At 45.4% G+C, this 23,865-nt stretch overlaps 1 protein-coding gene across 1 annotated transcript; it reads left to right on the top strand.

The window, feature by feature from the left end:
* The first annotated feature begins 139 nt into the window (after positions 1-139).
* elovl6 (ELOVL fatty acid elongase 6) lies at positions 140-19,761 on the top strand. The gene is made up of 4 exons (XM_042062041.1): positions 140-473; positions 14,344-14,475; positions 15,161-15,312; positions 18,039-19,761. Exons 1-4 carry the CDS (start codon positions 391-393, stop codon positions 18,569-18,571), a joined length of 900 nt encoding a protein of 299 aa, XP_041917975.1. The 5' UTR covers positions 140-390; the 3' UTR covers positions 18,572-19,761.
* The last annotated feature ends 4,104 nt before the right edge of the window (positions 19,762-23,865 follow it).

Consider the following 23,865-nt stretch of genomic DNA (forward strand, 5'->3'; position numbering starts at 1 on the left):
ATAAGTCCAGCCAAATATATTAGTTTGCTTTAGCGTCCCTGAATCATTATCTGTGTCAAAGGTCACTGTAGCAATCGAGTGACGACATTCGCAGCCCTGCCGTGTTTGCAGTACTACAAAAGTGAGGATACGCGCAGATAAAGCCTGGAACTGAAGGCGTTAGGACCTTGATACCACTTCTTAGGCAGGAGGGCGTATGCCGGTTGGAAGTGGAAGGCATATAGGCTGACATCGGAGATCTACTGAATGAGTTCCTGGCAGCGGCAAGCGCAATGCAAGTTAGGGGCCGCGGCTGAGTTGGAGCGCGATTTAAGGCGGAAACTATTTGAATATTTCGCGTTTCGTCTTGTCTTACCTTCACGTCCGCTTTGAAAACCCAGAAGAGAGAAAATGTCGGTGCTAGCGCTGCAAGAGTACGAATTTGAGAGACAGTTCAATGAAGACGAAGCCATCCGGTGGATGCAGGAAAACTGGTACTGTGTTCTTGCTGCGGCTGAGACGTTGATTGATGTGTGGTTATCTCTATCTTAAACATGCGTTTTTTCTTTCTGTGAAATAGGCCTACTGTATAAATTGCCTGTTATGTGAAATGAATACAAAACGAAAAGAACACAATTGACGCTAAACATTCATTGGCTGATACTACAGTCTGCATTAATAGGTCATCTTTTTCGCAATGCTTTAGGAATGAGATTAACGTTAGGTCTGGTCCGCGTAATCTTGCATCGTTTCCTGCAGCTCTTTCTGACATGATTTCAGTGATTTGGCGGAAACGTGTGTATTTGAGACACATTGATCATGTTCCAAGTATTCAAAGTAATGCTCTAATATGTCTCCTCAATGACATAGCGGGGATTTCATCCTCTTAGCCAAGGTATGCTACTCTACTAGCTGGCATGATCAACCTGAATGGAATAGCAGAGGCTACATTATAGGCTATGTACCGTTACAGCCATCCAGTGAACCGATTGTCTGGCTAGATTACGCTTTTAGAGCGCACGAGTTGGTATTTCAAAATTAGATGAAGGAATAATCCATTCCAATAGCATTTTGACCAAATCGTTGCTGTCTGCATTATGTAGACTACCCTTGACATTAAACATGGTTCATTAAGCTTAGGCTACATGTTATCTTACAATGAGTGCTAATAGGCTACTATTAATGCCCGAAAAGCTGTCGAAAGCATAATGCGGTTTCGCATTGAGGTAGCCTAACCTATGCTGTTACTGTAACGGGAAGAATGAATTGCTTTCCGAGAAGCTAGCGAGAGGGCATGGGTTTATACAGCCTACAAGACAACGCGTTTTATTTCTGTCTGTGGTGTGAAAATCGTAAACCATTGCTGCATACGGCATTCATTGTGCGCAGAGCTTTTAAACTTAGTTTTATTTTTGAACAGAAGATGGATTTCATTTGACCACGTCATGCGGTTAGTCACTGTTTAATATGGGCATCATCGCTCCTCAAATGTAGGCTACGGGTAGTGGCGTGGAAGGCAGGGTACTGGGTAGTTATCCTACTATCATGTCCTTGTTACATTTCGCATCTTCCGCTGTGGCTCATGTCCTCTTGGGAGACCCATGAAAACACACATGCTGATGCGCAACGCGCCGGTTTGTCAAAAGCTGACAAATGTATCCAGAGTTGGTTGTCATTCGTAGCCGACTCCCTACGGATCAATTTCACGGTATTGTAATTTCTGGTAGCGCGTGGAAAAAGGAGCAAGTGAGGCTGCTCGCGAAATCATAGCGCAGGGCCAATGGGAGCCATCTACTGATGTCTGCTGACAGCGCGAAGACCAATGAGTGAGCCGCACGCCTGTGGCGACCTCGCCGGGTTGCTCTTGTAGCGCATGCATCATACAGAGCTGTCTCGCGGAGGACTTGGTACCCGCCAGTCGTCAACGGGCAATTGTCCTTCCATGACGACCCTAGGTCTAGATCCATCTACTACTATGTGTGCGTATCAATGTACGTGCATTATTTCTGAACTAGGGCTGTTAGTTGAACAGATTCACACACACACATTTAGTGTGGCAGGTTTGCAATGCTGGAATGATTTCATGCAAGGGTATTAGGTCACACAGAAAGTGAGTATGTCTACATAACTGGAAAGATGCCCAACTATATGGTATATTGATATTGCAGCGCCAGGAAATAGGCTTGTACAGGCTTGTCACACTGCAAGTTAAAGATGATGACATGGAAATATTTCTTCTATTGAAGTTCTCCACTTCTGTTTGTCTTGAAACATCTATGATGAAATGCTTGGGAATATGTGGATCACTTCTCTTTCTCTCTCTATGTGTGTGCGTGTGTGTGTGTGTCCGGGTGTGTATGTGCCAGGAAGGGGCTGCTCATGTGGTCAAGCTGGGTGGGAATTAGCTAGGGAAAGAGGACGCTCCTTTGGACAGTATCTTTACATGGCCTCTTACATTATGGCTCTCCAGTCAGTCGGTGCTCACACACACTCGCCTCATCCCCAGTCAGTCGTTGCTCACACACACTTGCCACATCTCCAGTCAGTCGGTGCACACACACACTCGTCTCACCCCCAAGTTGACAGATTGCAGGTAGGCTACAGTTTCACATTTGGTCTCTATCCAACAAAAGTGTTGTTAATGAGAGCAATGTATGAATAAGAGTTCTTCAGAGAGAGGGAGGGTATGTGAGAAAGACCCTGGGAGAGAGGGAGGGAGAGAGGGAAGGCGAGTGAGAAGGAGAGATGTGAAAAGAGAGAGCAAGTGTTCGGCAGACAGAGTGTTAGGATAAGCAAGAGGATAAGACAGAAAGGGAGAGAGAGTGTAAAGAACAAAAGAAAGAAAGATATTGTTAGGAAGCTAGAATGTGAGGAAGAGAGAGAGTGAGTGAGAGCAAGAGAGAGAGAGAGTGGAAGAGAGACAGTGGGCGGCCACAGAGTGCATGGTCCACTCGACACGCAGCACAGCACGGCTGTACTCAGTTGGTCACCAAGAAAGCGACTCCACCCTCTCCTCCGGCATAGCGAGCCCACTCATTCTGAGGCCTCTGCCCACTCCTGAGCACGATGCCCACTCGGCCATGCCCATCCATTGTCCATTGTGACGTGGAACAACGGCGCTCACTGTCTGGGTAGGTCGGGGAAGAGCAGCTGGTGGCACCATGGAGGTGGGGTGATGGAGACACTCTCTGCTCTGACCCTTGACCCTTGGTCCGGCCCTGTCCATTTCAAGGACACTCACCACATCTTATGGATTCAGGCCTAGATAACAATAGTCAAAGGTGTGTCTGTGTGTGTGTGTGTGTGTGTATCAGGCATATGGCGCCATCAATGTCTCAGACACTGGCCACACCTAGCCCCGCTCAGTCTACAGTTGACCCAGACTGATGAACCTTATGGGTCTCAGTAGGTAGCTTTTCTACAGTTGACCCAGACTGATGAACCTTATGGGTCTCAGTAGGTAGCTTTTCTACAGTTGACCAAGACTGATGAACCTTATGGGTTTCAGTAAGCAGTTCCTCTACAGAGTTCCCCATGACATACATACATCTGTTTTGCTTTTTAACAGAAGAGGTTGCTTACGTCATGTGAGAAGTTAAGACAAATTTGGTGATCATTGAACACTATTTTAGAAAACATTAAGGCTGTCTCTCAAACACCTACTTGCCTACTTCAAATACTTAGTTTAATTACACTTATATAGCCATTTTCTACTGCTCCATCCTGCACATACACTTATTCTTACTACTCTTATGTTACTGTTTCTGCACTACAATGGTACTGTTACCACACTGCACATAGCTGTACATTCTGTGCATATCTGTCTATATTTTCCATACTGAATATCTGTATTTATTCTGTTTTCTTATATTATATTCTGTTAATACACTGCATATATCTACCGGTATATTATTCTTACTACTATTATAATGTTACTGTTACTACATTGCACATATATGTACATAACGACGTAAGCAACCTCTTCTGTTAAAAAGCAAAACAGATGTATGTATGTCACGGGGAACTCTGTAGAGGAACTACTTACTGAAACCCATAAGGTTCATCAGTCTTGGTCAACTGTAGAAAAGCTACCTACTGAGACCCATAAGGTTCATCAGTCTGGGTCAACTGTAGAAAAGCTACCTACTGAGACCCATAAGGTTCATCAGTCTGGGTCAACTGTAGACTGAGCGGGGCTAGGTGTGGCCAGTGTCTGAGACATTGATGGCGCCATATGCCTGATACACACACACACAGACACACCTTTGACTATTGTTATCTAGGCCTGAATCCATAAGTTGTGGTGAGTGTCCTTGAAATGGACAGGGCCGGACCAAGGGTCAAGGATCATTCTCCATCACAAACCACACATTCCTCCTCAGACTCTTTTAGCATTCAGTCTGGGTAAATGTTTATTCCACCAGTCTATGACACTGACAACACCTCATCAGTCTCTCCCTCTGGTGCAGCAGTGTTGAATCCCTCCGAGTCCCCGATTGTGTTGGTTTCCACCTGCTATCTCTATGACGTAGAATCTCTGCTTCATTTAGCCTGCAGTCAGTTGAAAAGATGCAGATGGGAGATAGAATCGTATACCTGACAGTGCGTCTTAAGGGAATCTGAAACCCGTAAAACTAGCACAATATTGTGCTGCACTAGCGCAGGTGTTGGGCTCACAGATACCAAAATGAAAACACAGCAAAACTCCGCTCTGCCACGCTTGAATTGTTATGTGTGTGTGGGGGCTTTGTCAAGGTTAACCAAGGCCTGAGTCGCATACTTTGAAGATATGGCATCTACACTGATCCTTCAAATGGGTCTTATTAAGTAAGATCCAGAAAACATTCATTTTTGCCAACAAAAACAACTATGTACAGCACTGTTAAGAGGCATCAAAGCGCCATGCTCTTCATACACCCATTGGGACTACCACTGACAGAAGCTGCCATGCAGGCAACCATTTTCCTGCCATTTGGAGCTGTTAGGGTCAGTGTCTTGCTCAAGGACACTCAAGAAAACACCCCAGAGTGACTGGAATTGAACAGGGAACAGGACACCCTATTAACGTCCATTAAAACATCTACCAAGTACTCGTTTTTTTTCAGTAAGAACACAAATGTATGTTTTAGGTCCATCAAGGTCAGGTGTGTCTGTGAGATAACTATTCCTTTTGGTGGTTTTCCTTCTTTGGTGACTTGTCCTTGAGAAGATGGGGGATTAGATTCTCATAGCGTGCTCAGTATGTCAGCACTTTTGGAAATGAATGGTGCCTATCGGGCCCAGGCCAGGCAGACTGTTAAGTGGATGTGGATGAAATTGCTCACAGAATGGCTGACAGATAGAGAGAGTGAGAGAGGAGAGAAAGTGTGTGTGTGTGTGTGTGTGTGTGAGTGTGTGTGTGTGTGTGAGTGAGCGAGAGAGACTTTCATTAAGTAAAGCCAGCATACACATTTACCTCTTCCTCTCCGGTGGGTTCTCAAAGCTCCTTGTATCTGTGTGTGTGTGTGTTCCTCTCTGATGGGTTCTCAAAGCTTAGTCAACTGAATGATATCGAGCATATGACAGATTCTGTAGTTGGTCCAGAGGTGTGTGTGTGTGTGTGTGTGTACATGCATGCATGCTGTGTGGTGGTGGTGGTGGATCCAGAGGTGTGTGTACATGCTTGCATGCTGTCTGGTGGTGGTGGAGTTTTCTCCTGTAATGAAGATACTCTGGCATTGCTATAGAATCACACTTTTCATTGTACTCTCACAAAGGCTGAAATGCAGTTCAATAATTCAGTAATTCCCCAGACATGACTTACTGGTTGGCCATACCAATATGTGAAACTCCAATAATATAGGACGAGGGCATTTACATACTCTCCTGTCTAATCATCATATACCATAAAGAGCAGTTCAGATGCCTGCAAATTGTCCTGCCATGGGCCAATTATTCATCTGCACAAGCAGTGGCCCAGACTTCAGAAGAAATGCACGTCTCTGTGCGTTTTCTCAGCATAGGGATAGTGTGTGTCAGAGTGACACAAGCCAGCAGCAGAGTGTGTGTGTGTGTGTGTGTGTGTGTGTGTGTGTGTGTGTGTGTGTGTGTGTGTGTGTACAGTATGTCTTTGGCTGGTGTGTGTGAGTGTAGACATATATGTGTGTGTGTGTGTATACTGTATATATATATATATATATATATATGTCTTTGGCTGGTGTGTATATGTTTGAGTGTAGACATGTATGTGTGTGTGAATGTGTACGTTCCCCCCTCCCTCTATCCCCCTCTCATCTCCCTCTCCCTGAGCACCCCTCTCCAGCTCTGCCCATCTCTCTCCCTATATGCTCTAGACGCAAGCAGGCGCTCCATCTATCTCTCTGTCTCTCTATCCCTCCATCTCTCTATCTCTCAGTCTCGTTCTAACATTCTCCTTCACCCCTCCCTGCTCTGTGCCCTGGACACAAGGCATGTCCTCGCCCTTTTTGTCTCATGCCTCCGGCTCCGTTTCTCTGGACTCGAGTAGCGTCCACTGTGCCTTCTCTTCCACCCCGCTGGCCCTGCTAAATGTGCTGAGTCATGCTCAGGCACTCCTCACAGGCGGGCGGGTGGGCTGGCGGACAGGCACGCCTCACACGGGGAGAGACGAATGACGACTGGACTGATAAGTCAGTCAGTCAGTGGGCCCTGGAACACACACAGATGTGGCATGTGCGAGATAACCTACCGTACATTTACATCTTGTCATTTCTAATCCCACCGTTATACCCCAATCAAGAGGGGCTACATGCGAGGCTACATGCGAGGGTTAATGAGAGAACGCACCGGTCTCAGGAGCGGGAAGCCAACCTGGATCAGCTTAGAGAGACACCCAGAGCTGGGTGCTATTGTGAGATGATCCAAGTGGAATGTCTCTCTTGTTCGGGGCCTGTTTCTTTCCAAAGTAAGGTTTTGTCTGTCCATTTAAACGGCACGGCACAGCTATTGTTGGAGAGATTTTCCTGAGGGCATACACCTGTTTGGGTACTGCATGCCACCGTGCGTTAGGGTATGTTAGGGTACGTTAGGGTACGGTTTCAGTCTGCCCCCTTTTCTCCGCGATAGTAGAACCGAGTTTTGTTTTTATTCATCTCGTTTATATTTTGAAAGAGGTTTCTTGGTTTATATGCCACACAACTGTTAATCTGTGAAGTAAGAGCAATGCTCTCATACTGTGGTCATCCAGCTAAACTCAATGCATCAATGGAAAGCAATGAGATGGCAACATCTCATATTTAGCAATATACAGTGTGTGTGTGTGTGTATATATTATATATATATATATATATATATATATATATATATATATATATATATATATATATATATATATATATATATATAGGCACACACACACACGCTTTCCCTATAAATACACTTGTCTCTGACAGATGCACTTTAATCTCTTAACAAGCTGAAACAATTATCTCCTTATAAAAATAATCCCATCAACTCCAGCACAACAGGGGAATCTATTACTATTGATGAATCAGCATGTCTAAAACAGGAACACTTTAAACAAGTGAACTTCCCATTGAGATGTGCGCCGATTTGAGCCTGCTTGGAGGTGGCTGTGGTCAGTAGGTGGGGATGAGGCTGGGACGGCTGCTGCTGCGGTGTGAGGTCTCGTCAGGGTGATTTATGTTGGACTGAGCCGCCAGCAGCCTCTCTCCACATGGCTACGGATACGGCTAGGGCTTGGCCTCAGGGAATTACCCGCAGCCAGGCTTTTTGTGGGGCACTCCCTTAATCTGCACGCAAAAACACGGCTCGTATTTTTATCCATCTGTGCCACCGCACCGTGCGGGGGCAGCAGAGCCAATGGCCGCGCAGCACCATGCGTGGGCAGCAGAGCCAATGGCCGGGTCCCTCGGGGCAGGGGATTTCCCTCCGGTCATCGCCGCCGCTAATGCCCCATCCCTGCAATGGCTGGAAAAAGGACAGCGGGCTGGCCGACAGCACAGAAACCTGGGAAACACTGCTACGAGGCTTAGCCGTGACACCACGCAACGGACTGAGCATACTCGGCCATGTGCCAATTACGTACCAGGTGACCGGCTCTCTCCCTTCCTCTCTTTCTCCACTCTTCCCTCTCTCTCCCTCGCTCTCTTCCTCCACTCTTTGTCTGTCCATCCCTTTTCTGTTGGCTCGGTCTGTCTCCCGTGTTCCCTTCTTCCATCACCTCATCGCTGCTCTAGTTCTCGGGTTACGGGGGAGTTCTGTACGCTTTATCTTCGCCGTGATGAAAGGACGGTCTCGGATGGTCTTGTAATTACCTGTGCCTTCAGAAAGCAGGATACAGGAGACCGCCTCTATAGTGAAAACCATCCACCCCCACACAGCAGCAGAGGCTGAATCAAATCTGGACCCAATCCAGGTCTTCGGTTCGGGTCTCGGATGATCATGTAATTAATTACCTTGTGTGTTTTCTGAGAAGGATACAGGAGACTGCTTTTACACAGACAACCATCCACACATACACACACAGACAGATAGTAGTGAAGACCACAGCGATTCTGAACCATTGACCTCTGCCAAATCTGGGCCGTATCCCCTCCTGTCAGCAGCCATCTTGGCCAGCGGCCAGGCGCTGTCCTCCTAGAAGACTGCTCGAGTTTCAGCGCCAGATGCTGTGCGTCTTCTGTTCGAACATGTTTGATTGGGAACACAGTCTGGGCAGGCTGAGGAAGCAGATGTTTGGAATCTGGAGCAGGCCCACCACTATAGCCATGAGCTTCTCGTATCCCATCAGAGGCAATACGATCATCTTCCTCTCAAAAGTAATCACCATCATCGCCCGGTGTCTTTTTCCGTGGTGCTCAAGCTGCTAGCGTGATCTGCGTTTGACAGGTCGACCCGGCTGGCATGGTGGAGATGCCCAGAGCGCGAGCTGCCTGTGTTCACAGTGTCATCCACTATGCCATCATGGCACTGCTCAGATCCAGTGAATCTACAGATAACAACATCATTCAATATCTGGCCCAGAGTAGGCATAGCTTTTATCGTATTAATATATTAATATAAATCATATACTTTGCCGTGTGGTGGAGCACCACTCGACCCAGGTTCGATTCCAACTGTTGTGAGTCTATCACTTTGGATGAAAGCGTCACAACAACAAATATCAGTGAACTTTAACTTTAATGTAAAGTTGTTTTCAGATGTTCTGTTAAAATGCTTAGGACAAATGCATCTGAGAATACACATGTAGCCTAGGTAGGTTTGGACAGTGACATTTCATGCAGAAGAGGCCAGAGGTTGCATTACACTCTGGTTAGCTGCTCATAATGCTCATTAGCATTTACATATTCAGCCATCTGTTCTCTCCACAGAAAGAGTGCTAAGGGAAAAGAGTTCATCACTCGGTGGCCAACCTGGGAATCAAGCCCATGACTTCCCTTTGCTGTTATTAGTTCTATCAGATCCCTTAGAATCACAGGAGGAGACACAGATACCCTAAGCACAATGGACGACTTCTAAAAAGGCTTTTGAACAGAATCAGGGCATTAGTCCTGGTGCGATTCTGCATAAAAAGAAGGCCAGATTCAGCATGCCTCGTTGCCTAGCTGAGGTGGAGGAGGAGGCAGAGAGTGCTCGCGTCTGCACAGGTGCCGCAGTGACTGACGGATCTCCGTTAGTGTGCAGGGCAGCGCAGCTGAAAACCTGCTGTGAGAAGGAGAAAACTGTGCTGATCTGGGGCTTGCGCATCAATGCATCTGCCTCTGTCGGCTGCCTTGTTTTCTGCAGTGTGCCGGTTTTTTTTTTTCTTTCTGAGAATTACCCCGCAATTGTAGCTGACTCATGGACTTGTCTCTACAAACTTAGAAAGCTTAATGTCACAAATAAACTGAATACGTTTCACTAATACCTCGACAATTTTCAAACAAATAGAATGCGACTTAAAAAATACCCCACGATTTGCTTATGCATACAAATATGCAAATATGCACATACCGCTCTTTAAAAAAATACATCTCAACATACACACTGTTCTTTACATCACACATCTCTAAAACAAACACAACGTGCTCCTGACTCGCACACATATCTGGATCTGATGTGGGTCCACCACATCTTTGCTAGACCAATGCCATTCCTACTCCACAGGCAGCAGGCTGCTGGAACATCTGTGCAAAGCCCAATGTTATTACACTGAGGTGGCTTGCACATCATGTTCAAAGTACTGCAGGTTTGAAGCTTCTCTTGAGCAAGGTGCAGATGCCCAACAGTGATGCTGGTGATCTCATATACTGTGTGTGTGTGTGTGTGTGTGTGTGTGTGTAGCCAGCCTTTGTCCTTCCCAGAGGACAATAAGGTGATGTCAGAAAGACAACCAAACAAACCTGCTGCCTCAGTTCCATATTAATATGCTATGATTTATGTGGAATTCTTCAGAGCACACTGAAAGGAAAATTAGTATGAAGTGTTTATGGTTTCAAGACAGACCCTTGGTTTAAGTGTGGCAAGAGGTGATTGTGCTTAATCAAAACTCACACCTGTCAAATAAACCTCCAGACCATCCACTCTTTGTCTCAGAACATGTCGCTTGTCTTGCAGATGAGAGTCATGAGGAGTTATGGGATTTTCTGCCTGTCTAGTTCTGAGAGGATATTCCACTATTTAATTTTAGGGAATTTCATAGCAAAACCAGGCGGCTCAGCTCTGGTTTAGACACAGCGGCATCAGGACAGGGTCAGGTGATCAGGACAGGGTCAGGTGATGAGCACATCCATCTTTTCCCTCCAGCTAACACAGGAAACCCACTGCAAGAGCCATTCATCTAAACCCACACAGGCACATGGAGACACACACACAGAGACTCATGGAGGGACACACAGACACATATCCACACATACACACACACACACACAGACAGAGGCTGGCTCTGTGCTGTCAGCCTGGTGGAGTAGTTCTGCAGATGCCTGCCTCAATAGTGAGACTGGTCTGCAGATGCCTGCCTCAATAGTGAGACTGGTCTGCGATTGTGACGGCGATGCGCTCTGAGGTCCCACATGTCCTCTCTAGCCACGGCCCATAAGGCTCCGCTCGTCTCGTCACTGTCCACATGCTGCTCTTTTAGCACACGAGCACTAACAATCACCGACTGGCCAACCGACTGACCCTCATGGTTCTTTCCGACCTTCACATACTTCACATTAACAATCACCCCCACAGCTCAGAAATGAGCTAACAGTCTGAATGCTACAAGCTAACTGCATGGATCACGCCTGCAAAGACAGTGAAGATTTGTTTTAAGTGTGCGCTAAGCATCAGTTCACTTGAACAAATATAAGTCAAAGCTATGCAGGTAGGATGAATTGAACTGGTTTGTACTTGTGGGTTTAAGTAATGCTTGAGAATGCATTTCGTACGCCAGCTGCCCTCCCAGAAACTGAGGGAGACACTGGAATGGTGGGATTGTGGTTCTACTTGAATACTCAGGTTCAGGTTTTAAGCTGACTCCCCCCTGTTCTTGTTAACTGCCTGTCACACTAAAGAGGTGACCTTAGTATCTAGGCAATGTGGGCCATCCACCGAACAGTGTTGTTTGTGTTCTTTGCAGAAACATTCTAGGCACATTCTTCTTGCACAACGAACACAAGCATATTACAAGACCAAAAACAAATTTGATTTATGGTTGATTAATCAAATGTACTATAATGTATTGAGGTTGCATCAACCAATAAATCTAATTTGTTTACTTAAGCATGTAGTCAACGCATATGTAAATTTTTCACTGAGAAAGTCTTTGTACCAAAAGGCATGTTTTTTGCAATTGAGTCACCAAATCTAACTGGCTGCACTGCCTAATTTTGCACAACATTAGATGAATGGCAGCTCTACTAAGTATTCTGCAAAATACTGTGATGATGTGAGAACAACTTTTGTATGTTTTTGTCTTGCCACAGAACAGTTGCTTGTGAAAGACTGATGGACTGTGCTCTTTTTAGATTGGTTTAGTAGACCAGACATCAGAGTTCCAAAATAGCATTAAGCCCTTGGCACTGTGGTAGTTACCTAAAGCTGAATCTTTGAAAGAGAGAGAGAGAAAGAGGAAGAGTGAGAGAGAGAGGGAGAGAAAGAGTGTGAGAGAGAGGGAGGAAGAGTGAGAGTCACCTGAAGAGGATGACGGAGGACGATGGAGGTGCCCTAGTTTTACTCGTGTAATGTTTCTTGGACGTGGGCCACAAGGAAGACACGTCTCCACCGAAGACGAGGAGCGTAACGCTGACCTCACCGCGTCCCTGTATGTCCCCAGTGTAACGTCCAATCAGTTCCCAGCTCCTGTTAAAATAAATACATCATACCTTAGTAAAAATGAACAGTGGTCATTTAGCTTCACCGTTAATTTTTAAATTATGTGTAATTGGCCATGTCGTACATTTTTGCTTATAGAAGCTTTTTTGTTCATTACAAGTACTCAAAAGTAGTTTGTGAACAATCAGATAATTGAAGAGCCCTAGGATGTCCTTATGAGACGGAACATTCTAGAGAGCTCGAGTCGAGGCCAGAGAGAGACACACTCATGCCTCTGTAACACAGTGCACTTGAGGTTTGGGACAAATTTGTCCTCCCCAAAATACTCTAAGCTTGAAGTGTATTTTTGAGACGGCATATTCTGAGAGTTTAAAGTTTTCCAAGGGAAGCAAGTGCTCCGTCAGTGATTTAGTTTAACACAACTTTTTTTTTTTTTGGTGAGAAAGGTGCTTTGTGTTTAGTCAGACAGCAAGATCAGGGATTTCTTTCTATTTATGCAATACAAATGTGATGATTCCTGATTAAACTCAGTGGGATAGACTCACATCCCCGAGGGCAACAATCATTTTAAAGAGCAGAGAATGACATTAGTTAAGCAAATGAAGACCAAGGAAAGGGAACTAAAAGCCAATATTAGCCGATGTTATCCTTAAACACAGGCTCACAAGGGAGACCAAAGCCGGTCTTTGTGTTTTCCCTCTCTCTCTCTCTTTTAGGCATAGGCAAGTGCCATTCACATCATCAATCAGATTTGCTGTGGACTGTTTATCAACTTTTCGTTTATCACTTCAGAGTTTTCAATTCAGTTTGGGCTCAATCGTCTAATCTGTCTGTGTCTTTTTAACAAAATAAAAGTTAAATAATAAAACACCAAGCTTAACATTAAATTAAAATGCAATTTAAACATTTTCTTATTAATACTATGTTAGTAGAACTACAGTTCCTTTGTGATCTGTGTCATGGCTTGGCTGCACAATTAGTCGCAAAAGCTGCAATCGGCTCACAACTCTGTCACAACTCTAATCTTGTCACATCTACGATGTTTATCATCCTTGTTGTGTGACAGACAGTGCTTTTTATGCACTAGGCACTTTCACCAATCAGATATGGCCCAACTAAAAGCAAAAGTTTGGAATACTGAAAACTGAAGCTAGACTTTCAAAAATGATCACTCTTGCAAATTGTGCAGCCCTACTAATAACAGAATAAGCTGTGTCTCCAGGGAAGGCTTCTACAGGCAGAACTAGAGCCAGGGGCAGTGGAGCCAGGGGCAAAACTAGAGGCAGGATGCAGGGGCAGCAGAAGCAGCAGCAGCCACCGGGCCGAGACGGCCTGCAGGGCTGACTAATGAGGGCCGTAGATCTGGGATGCTGTGGGCATCTCTCCCAGCTGCGGCGGTGTCAGTACCTGAAGGTCACAGTCTGCTGTCCAGACGGGTCATCAGCTGCTGTCTGAGAGATCGGGGGAGTGTGTGTGTGTGGGGGTGGGGGGGTCATCTGTAGTCAAGGCAGAGTGGAATCTTGGCATCTCAAGCAGTCAAGCGATCATCTGTACTAAAAGTCAAGAGTGGAGCCTCATGTGCAATGCCTGCACTGTAGTTTCAATATCAAGATTATACTCGTAAGGTTACTGTCGATTGTTTCTGAAGGTCACTGTTTATATTTCTGTGTATATTATATTTATATATGAAGGTCATCAGTCTTAATCTTTGCCAGTCATGATTTTTGGAGGACACAGAAACAAGTGATAGTGCTATGACTGAACTCAGCAAACATTTCATACAAAATTACCACCGCAAATCAAGCAATGCAAATGAGCAAAATGCTAATTAACCACAGGCATATAGTCCTGGCTATGGATCATTGTAGTAGGTGTCAGTGTAAAACATGTGGTACACCAATATGAAATCTGCTTGCTTAGATAAACAAAACACCAAGCAGTGATTTTGTCTCTAGTGGACACTGACCACCAATTTGTCTACAGTTCATATGTGAGGCCTGTATGGTCTGTGGTGAGTGAATGTTGTTGAATATTATTATGCAGAAGACATTGCTGGCACTCTCTGAAAGTCGTTTGTGTAACCTACAGGAAGAAGTCCTTCCTGTTCTCTGCGCTGTACGCCGCGTGCATCCTGGGCGGCCGTCATGTCATGAAACAGCGAGAAAAGTTTGAGCTGCGGAAACCTCTGGTGATATGGTCACTCACGCTCGCCGTCTTCAGGTAAGACGTCTCATGTTTCATTCTCTGCCACGGCCATGCCTTAGCTCACCTATGCTAGTGCCCGCCTCAGCTAGCCTGTTATCACTATTAGCCTGTTTCACAAAGCAGGCTGATTATTTTGGGAACATGCACCAGGTCAAACTGAACTAACCCTGTTGTTGCAGTGTTATCTGTGTTCCAGATGTGGAGACCTCTAGATTTTACTGAGCAGTCTTATAGCTCACTCAGTGCCTACTTAAAATAGGTAGGAATGAGAGATGTAGGAACAGATCTGATAACCCTCAGCCTCACACAGATCAAACACAGATAACTATCTTGTTTCACATACTTACACCTGCACAGGCTTTCAATGGGTTTCTTCTAGCTTATCAACCAACAGTTGGCAACTGGCCAATCCGTGACTACCTTGTGTGATATCTATGGCCAGTTTGACATGAGGGACTAACAGTCCACAGGCTTTCCATGTTGCTGGAGAGAGCACTTCATTTCAATGGAAAATGCCTAGCCAAGGCCTGTGGTTTGTGTTCACACCTCCGAGGAAATGTCATGTGGAGTATGACGCTCTAGTTATTCAGATAAAGGACACTTCCAACCCAAGGGCTACCTGACCTGGGAATAGAAGTGTCATCTGGATGACCCATCATTAATAACCCTTTACTGCCCCTTTCTTCCCTCTGACCGGTAGTATATTTGGTGCCGTAAGGACTGGGAGTTACATGACGTACATCCTGATGACAAAAGGGCTAAAGCAGTCCGTATGTGACCAGAGCTTCTACAATGGACCCGTCAGCAAGTTCTGGGCCTACGCCTTCGTTCTCAGCAAGGCCCCCGAGCTAGGTAAGACAAGCTACTCAGTACCATGGTGAAACACACTAGAATTGCAGGCATTTGCACTGCATAAACAGGCAGTCTATATTAAGAAACATCTGCCTTTTGTGTCACTTTTGTTTTCCCAATTAGATGTGTTGAACCCCGATAAATAAAAAAAAAAATAGTAATAATTAGCAAACTGTGGAAAAACCTTGAGGCTGCTAATTCTTTCAGTACCAGCACACTGGTTTACATCCTGAGAGAGCATCTCACCTGACAACTGATTCCAAACTTGTTTGTGATGCTGTATAAAAAAAACTCAGTTCTCACACTTTCGCCTGCACCCGAGACACTCACCAGATCATTATGGAAAGTCACCTCTCTCTCTCTCTCTCTCTCTCTCTCACATAACAGATAAATTGGGCTCTCTCCCATCTGCCTAATGCCATCACCTGACTTGCTGGCATTCCGAAAACGTCTGAGAATTCCTGAAACGAACCACACAGACAGAATTTTGTGGTGTCGTTTATGAATCACAATGAGCATGCAGGGATGCTATTTTTACTGTGCGTGTAATGACAGAACGTCTAGTTTCCGTTGAGCGGTTCGAGGTGTACCTGCTGCGTGTGCATTACTTTGCAAATGTCTTATATTCTCAGCTGGTGGTTGTGGCTGTCAGAAGGCTCAGTAGGTTCTGTCTCAGCTGCTGAGCTCCCTTCGAGCCTCAAGCATCCTGCGTTGCATATAGTCCCTCCATTATAGCCTTCATTTAACAGATCGGACAGGGACAGAGACAATAGAAAGACGTGTGTGTGTGTGTGTGTGTGTGTGTGTTGCTCTTCTCTGTCCTGCTTTGTCATGTGAAGGGGGATGACGTGTTCTTTGGTGTCAAGAGTGATTAGGGAGCTCTTCTGCTCTGGGAGAGAGCGAACCAGATTGCAGGGACTGGGGGTGGGTGTGTGTGTGACCCCTGTCTAGTGACCCTGGGTTCAGGTTCTGGGGGGTTTTGTGATGGCAGTGTGTACTTGTTTTCTGCCTGCCTGCCTTCATTGTGAGGCCTGAACAGAGACCGGGCCTGGGGTGTGTGGGGGTGGGGGGGGGGGGGGGGGGTGGCTGACCACTCTGAGAATCAGCCTGAGACGAAGACGAAGTCGTCCCCACTATCCCATTATATACAGAACCAGGCCCTGGGTTCTAAAACATCTCTGTAGCACTTAGTCATAAGCACTCAAACAAGTCATCATAAATTGCTCTGTCAGTCATGTATTACGTGTATAACGTATCCCTACACAAATTAACTTAATTTTATATTAAACATTACTTTATCAAGAAGCGATAAAAATATGAAATTGGGCTTGCCTCAGTTATGAATGATTTGTCATTGACAGCATCTGGAACGAAAAGTATAGCCTGTATATTGCTACTATCGCTACTATCCATAACTTAATCATGTAGCGTTATTCAGCCTATTAAAAAAAACATTTCGGACACCATGTTCATTTTATTGTTCTCTTTATCACTCATATAGACCTCGTATTACGAACAAGTATTACGTTTCTGTAAACACTAACTTGACCCCTCATCCTCGTTATTAAAAGCAGTAAACAGAACAAATGCTTTGTAGGAACCATACAGTTTATGGTAGGAAGTTCACATAGGCGTTGCTCTCTCAACTGTGTACACCTCATTTATAATTGGTTGCCGGACATTTGCTGCTGAACCGCGTCATGGCTCATTACCATAACGTTGACCAAGTTTCAACTTCTTAACACTTTGGTCGTTCAAAACGCCCAAAACGCTACACCGACGGATTTACAAACACGCATGCATATAATCCTGATTAGTGCATAGATGCCAGCTACACAAATATTTACACTATCTCATATAGACAGAGCAACGTGCACACATTCAGTTTCAGTTATAAGCCTACACAACTATCATACACACACACAGAAAGCTGTTGCTCGTACTTCTCCAGTATCCTGTTAGAAAGGGCAGACTCATGCGTAGGAGTACATAGCGTCACATGACACAACACAAAGGGCTTCCTTTTGAACAAGCATCTGATTCTCAGGTGTCCCTAAGTGTCTATATCATTCTAACCATCGGCTGTGGACCATGGGTCTCATTATCGTAGTGTGCAAGGAATCTCTCTCTCTCTCTCTGCTGTTTGTTTTAGAGTTGTGTTATCAGACCGATAAGACCTACAGGCAGCTCGGTGTTGACAAGTATCAGGCTACAGGCAACCAAGCGAGCAAAGCGTGTACGAATGCGCGCGTGCACACACACACACACACACACACACACACACACACACACACACACACACAAATAAATTATATTAAAAAAAAAACAACAGTAATTAGAGTCCAGGCTGGCAAGTCAACAGACAGACACTCTCCCAGCCAAATTTCCACCCAGTGCACACCAGCGCTGGACTCCAGGCCATGCAAAAATGTCAGCCACTGGTTGCCAGTGAAAAGCATTTTGATATTAAAGCGATTTGACATCATGTTAAGGACGAGAGGTAACCTCGATGGGAGCCAAACCAGCCCTAATTGCCAAGGTTACGTAATGTCTGTTTGCACTCTCTATTGTATTCAAGCTTATTAATCTGTTTCTGTTTCTCTTTTTCTCTCTCTCTCCCTCTCTCTCTCTCTCTCTCTCCCTCTCTCCCCCTCTCACTCCCTCTCACTCCCTCCCTCTCTCACTCTCTCTCCCTCTCTCCCTCTCCCTCTCTCTCTCTCTCTCAGGAGACACACTGTTTATCGTGCTGCGGAAGCAGAAGCTCATCTTCCTGCACTGGTACCACCACATTACTGTGCTGCTGTACTCCTGGTACTCCTACAAGGACATGGTGGCAGGCGGCGGCTGGTTCATGACCATGAACTACCTGGTGCACGCCGTCATGTACTCCTACTATGCGCTCCGGGCCGCTGGCTTCCGCGTCTCGCGCAAGTTCGCCATGTTCATCACGCTCACGCAGATCACGCAGATGGTCATGGGCTGTGTGGTCAACTACCTAGTCTACTCGTGGATGCAGCAGGGTCAGGAGTGTCCCTCGCACATGCACAACATCGTCTGGTCCTCGCTTATGTACCTCAGCTACTTTGTGCTCTTCTGCCAGTTCTTCTTCGAGGCCTACATCGACAAGTCCAAGCGCAACGCCGCCGCCAAAACTGCCGCCGCTGCTGCTGCTGCTGCTGCTGCTGCCGCCAAAACTGCCACCGCCGCCACAACCACCACCGCCACCACCACAGCCGCCCCCGAGAAGAAGAGCCAGTGAAGAGAATCCAACAAAAGAGAATAAAAGAGTTGGTAGAAGAGCTGGGGAGAGGCGTGGAGGGCAAGGGCTGGGGTGCTGATGATCTTAAACAGACAGCAGCTGTGGAGAAGAGATGGAGGTAAGGACCAAACGGAAGACGGGGGGGGGGGGGTGGGAGAGATGGAAGGATGGGGAAGAGGAGAGAGAGAAGGGGAGAGAAAACGCAAAGGGGTGGGATAGGGGGTGGGGGTCAGGGGGATTGCTGTTGGGGCTTTCGTGCACTCTACTAACGCATAGAGGTCAACCCCCTCCCTCATCGCCAGGATACAGAGGGGGAGGGGGGAGTGACCAAGCAACGCTGCACTGAGGAATCATTACTATGGCAACAGACAGTGTCTTTATGTGGTGTTCATGTGCCCAAGTTGATTCTCTATGTTGAAAAAAATACATAAATAAATTAATGATAGAAGTTGTAAAAAGGGAACTAAAAGATGTGATGGCCCATGTAAAGAAGAACTATTGGAAGGGAACTGGAGAATAGCAAAATGGAGTCATGTCTGAAGTGAGTCCGTCAGAAGTGTTGTTATGTTTTTCATTTCTTTGTCTGCTACATCAATGTGGTAATTGTCATGTTTTTTATTTTCCATTCTTATTTAATTTGATTGTTTAGAGGCTAGTATGTGCGATAGCTTTGTACAAAAGTGGTTTCGACTAAGAACCCGGTATACCATGCGATCGACTGGGATTGGAAGAGACTGTGTTTTCTGCGTCACTAAAACACCCAGTTTTCTCAGGTCCTAGAATCTACGTTTGACGTGCATATCACTGCAGAAAAAAGTAAAACACAAAAAGATGCATAATTGTATCACTGGTGAGTTTGGCCTGTATTGTCAACATTATTTAAAAAATAAAATAATAATAAAAAAAAAAACAAATCACAATGCACTGGGAAGACCTTCTGAAACTAGAACACATCAATAGCAACATCAAAGAACTTTGGAGGGGAAAAAGACCACCTGACACTTTTCCATAGCAACGACTCTTCTTCCTGGATGCATTCTTAGAGACAGTTTTGTCAGTGCAACTCTGGGGCTGATGGTGGCTCTGTCCGTCACAGACACACAGGAACAGACCAGTACCAAACCCTCAGAGCCGGCCAGTCAGCTTGCCAATCCTCCAAGCCCAAAAAATAATAATATGAAGAGGCTAAACATGACGCTAATGAAGCTATAAAATACATGCAATGGTGGTCAACTTCACTGTAACCCCCCTTCTGAGTAACCCCTACTGTCATTGAATGGTGTCCATTGTGCTATCGTGCGTTTGCACTGTAAACGTGTAAAGCATCAGTAGTCTATTTTAACAAGAACCAGGTGTATTAAAGAAAAAAAGAAAAAAAATAACCTAGTAGTCTTGTGTTTCCGTGTGATGTTATACTCTATAGGTACGTGTGTGTGTGTGTGTGTATGCTTTCTTCCATTATTTTCTAACCAAAGTGTTGATGCCCTTAGACTCTGTGGTGTAAATCATGCTGTCGAGATCAGGAATTCATGCAAATGATGTGCCAAACCATCAGGGGCAGGTGTGGAATACCGACCACACCTGGCTAACAATGCACGTCACGCTGTCAAGCACCTAGAGCGCTCCAGGGTGTTTTGCTTCTCCCTCCAGCTTCAAGCACAGTACAGCAAAGTACACTGCCCTCCTGGGCACCCTAAGGACATAGCAAGACACACGGTCTCACCAAGTAAAGAACTTCATTTGCACAGAGCCATTTTTAATACACTATAGACACTGTTAGCATATTTTTAAGAATCTGCTAACTGCTATAACCCACATGCAAGAACAAGTTGCTACACTTTACAGGCCCTTCAAAACAAGGGCCCATGAGGGTGAAAAAGAGACGTGGGAAAGAAGTAGATGTAATTTGTAGGCCGCAGGCACAGAGAGAGAGATAAACACTATTGAGAGAGAGGAGAGGTGCTGTCCTCTCCTAAAACTGGATCCTTTGTCATATTAAAGGCAGTTGAGTGAAACTGGTTGAGCTGCATACTGGCTGGGGTTTGTCTTCGGGGAATGCAAAGAGTCCACTTCAATCCGTCTTAGCTTTTGCTGGAGTAAATTGGTTATACGTAGGGCTGCACCATTAGGGGAAAATATCTTATTGCGATTTGTGAGATGATTTTTGAATGTCAATGAATTGATTCAGTTCAATATTCTAAATGTCTTTTTAATTTGTGCCACCCCTGATTGGTGAGCACGCCTGGTGAACAAGAAGGTGGACAGCACCCCCGACCACAATGAAGCGGACCAATCAGAATTCCTGTGCCCCTCACACACTATGCACACTGCAGCCGTAGTTGTAAAGCACCAGCCCAACAAGAAAACGTGCCTCAGAGTTCGATCTCCGCCCCAGCCCAAACAGGGCCTTTTAGGCCTACGAGAACGAGGAAACCACTGTACAACCCATACCGCAACAGAGGATGTTTTTTTGTGTTTTTACACTAACAGATATTCTTTGTAAGCAATGTTTCTTGCTTGCTTATGACTCTTCCGAGTCAGCAGACCAAATATGGGATGTGGTCAGGAAATGGCCACATTTCTACATAACCATAACATGGTTTCACAAAAACTGCCCCTCTGGGTCCATTCATCTACAAAATGCATTAATCTCAGTAATGCCTGACATGTGTCAGTAACTAAGATATGTGCTATCTCAATGATCTGTTAAGCTTGTGAAATGACACTTAAACTTGTCAATGTCACTCGTTCACTTAAAATGTTGCTCGTTCACTTAAAACTCACATGTATGACCTGGCTCCTCGTGGTTTGTTCCCCTTCGCACGGTGCGCAGATATCACTCTGGACAGCCTGTCCCTCCTCACAGCACTTAATGAGGCCAGCTCGTGGTTTCGACCCAGAGCACGAAGGCACAAAGGACAAAGACAAAAATGTCAACAATTCTTGCATGATGTCAGTTGTACATTCCTCATCAATTATATAAACGCAAAGCCCACGTCATATTGTCATATTTATTAAGAGTTTTTTTTTTCTTTTCTTCTATGAGACACACATGTAGGTCACACATATGTAACTCACATTGTCCCTTGTAATATGCAAGGGACAATGGTTCTTGTAATATAATTGACATATGTAAGTGACTTTGGATAAAAAGCATCTGTTAAATGAATAAATGTAAATATAATATCATTTAAATGTGCAGATAACCAAACTCTGCTGCACACTGAAGGTAGCCCCCAGTGCATGTTATTCCAGCACTTACGTAAGCACAAGGTTCTTCCTCAGACTAGGCTCCAACATTACACTGCTCATAGCCAGGCCTGCCTGTCTGTCTGTCTGTGTGTCGGTCTGCCTGTCTGCTACCTGTCTGTGTTCAATGTGTCCTGTCTGAGACCATGGCCAATGCTGCATGTTAAATGACAATAAATTACAATTGTCTGTCTGTCTGCTACCGTGGACCAGATCAGCAGATGGCCTCCATGCCCAGCATATTAAAAAGCAGAAGCGGGTTTCGTTCTGCGCAGCTTGATGGACATACGGAGAATTCAGCACCATTGGATGACTGTGACAAGCTGACGGAACACAGTCAAAGCCACAGTATCCACAGACACTGATACTGGAGACCCAGCCAAATTATTTCTTGCCTCTCCTCAAGCTAGCCAGACGCCAGTGTCTGACATGAAACACTGCCTCCTGCTAAGGTGTCAGGTTACAGCCGATCAGACGGAGGTGAGACATTCATTTTCACAGCCTGTCCTGACTGGAAACTCAACATGACTAATGTCTTGGACATTTAACACCGATTTAACCACTGTTGACCATTTCTACATGCAAAGGATCATTAAATAGTGATGAGTTACATGTCTCAGATGCCATTCAGTTTTCATGCTGATGGTTTTTTTGCCAAGATTTTAGCTCGTGGGCCTGAGGCCATCTTGTTATTGGCCAGAGCGGAGTTTCTTTTTTAGTTTTCTGGTTAGAAAACTCCTACAGTCCTGATGTGCGCTCACTCACTCCAAATGTTGGCACTGCCATGTGCAGCCCTTACTTGCAGCCTCACACTCTGCTCACACCCGCTAGTGGGCACAGTGAGGAAATCACTCTCAGAGGAAACAGCATGCAGCTACTTCTGGAACTAGTCAGTTAGTTAAACCTCCACACTCTCTCACTTCTACTTTCCTCCTTCTGCAACTCAAGTACAGCTTTAGTGTATTGTCTGGTAATCTCTGTGAGAGAGGGAGAGAGAGTGTGACGGCAAGATAGAGAGCGTAAAGGGAGAGAGGGAGAGAGAGAGCCAGATAAAAGAAGCAGCAAGACCACATCCAGAGAGTTTAATCAGGCCGTCATGTTCCCCAGTAATAAATAACGGGTCTCTCTCTCTCTCTCGCTCGCTCTCTCCCTATCTTTTTCTCTCTCTCTCTGTAAATATCTCTCTCCCTCGCTCTCTGCGGGTGTGGACCTGGCTTCATCTCTGAAACCGCCTCAACACATGGCAGCTAGATTGTTGTGGCCAGCCAGGATTAACACACCCTTTGTTCCTTGGGAAAAGAAGGATTCAATCAGCTCTTTGTTACGCCAGATCTTCTAGGGGAACAATCCACTATGGAGGAGGCTGGACAGGTCAGCATACAGTTTTACTACAGTTTGATTCTTTCCACACCACACACACCATCTACAGGACACTCCTGGTACTACCTATAAGTACATCGCAAGCCAGCTCCATTCCAAAATCGCATTCATAGAGACTTTTGAGTCCCGTTTGTAAACTCCAGGCTGTAGCCCTTTCCTCCACCAAAAAGAACCTGAAAAGGATGAGCTAACTTCCCTTGAGGTGTTTTAAGCGGATTTATTTCTTCAAGCGAGGGAGCTGGCAGGTAAGAGGTAGCGTCAGGTGACATTGTGTTCGATAACGTCTTCACATACATCTTCACATACAAAACAGCTCCTCACATACATCATACACAGAAGCTCCTTCACATGGACTTTCACATACAAAAAAAAAAAAAAAAAACTCACAACGCCACCCAACACATCAAAATGATTTTCAGAAAACAGTCAAGTTCAACTGTCAGTTTATAATCTACAACCTCTCACAAAAAGCATTTTGTCAATCAAGTCAAAAGCTAACCTCCTACTCTCTCCTTGCTAATGAAATCACATCAAGTTCTTGCATGTCATTTTGGCCCATCATCTGCACCGCGTTTAAGCACTGCATTTCCTACGGCTGCTGACTCTGGCCTGGTTCTGGCTTGGCACGCGCATACAAGATGTTTGACAGTGTGATCACACGGCGC

This window comes from Alosa sapidissima, chromosome 14 (genome assembly GCF_018492685.1).
Source record: "Alosa sapidissima isolate fAloSap1 chromosome 14, fAloSap1.pri, whole genome shotgun sequence".
NCBI classification, from domain to species: Eukaryota; Metazoa; Chordata; class Actinopteri; order Clupeiformes; family Clupeidae; genus Alosa; species Alosa sapidissima.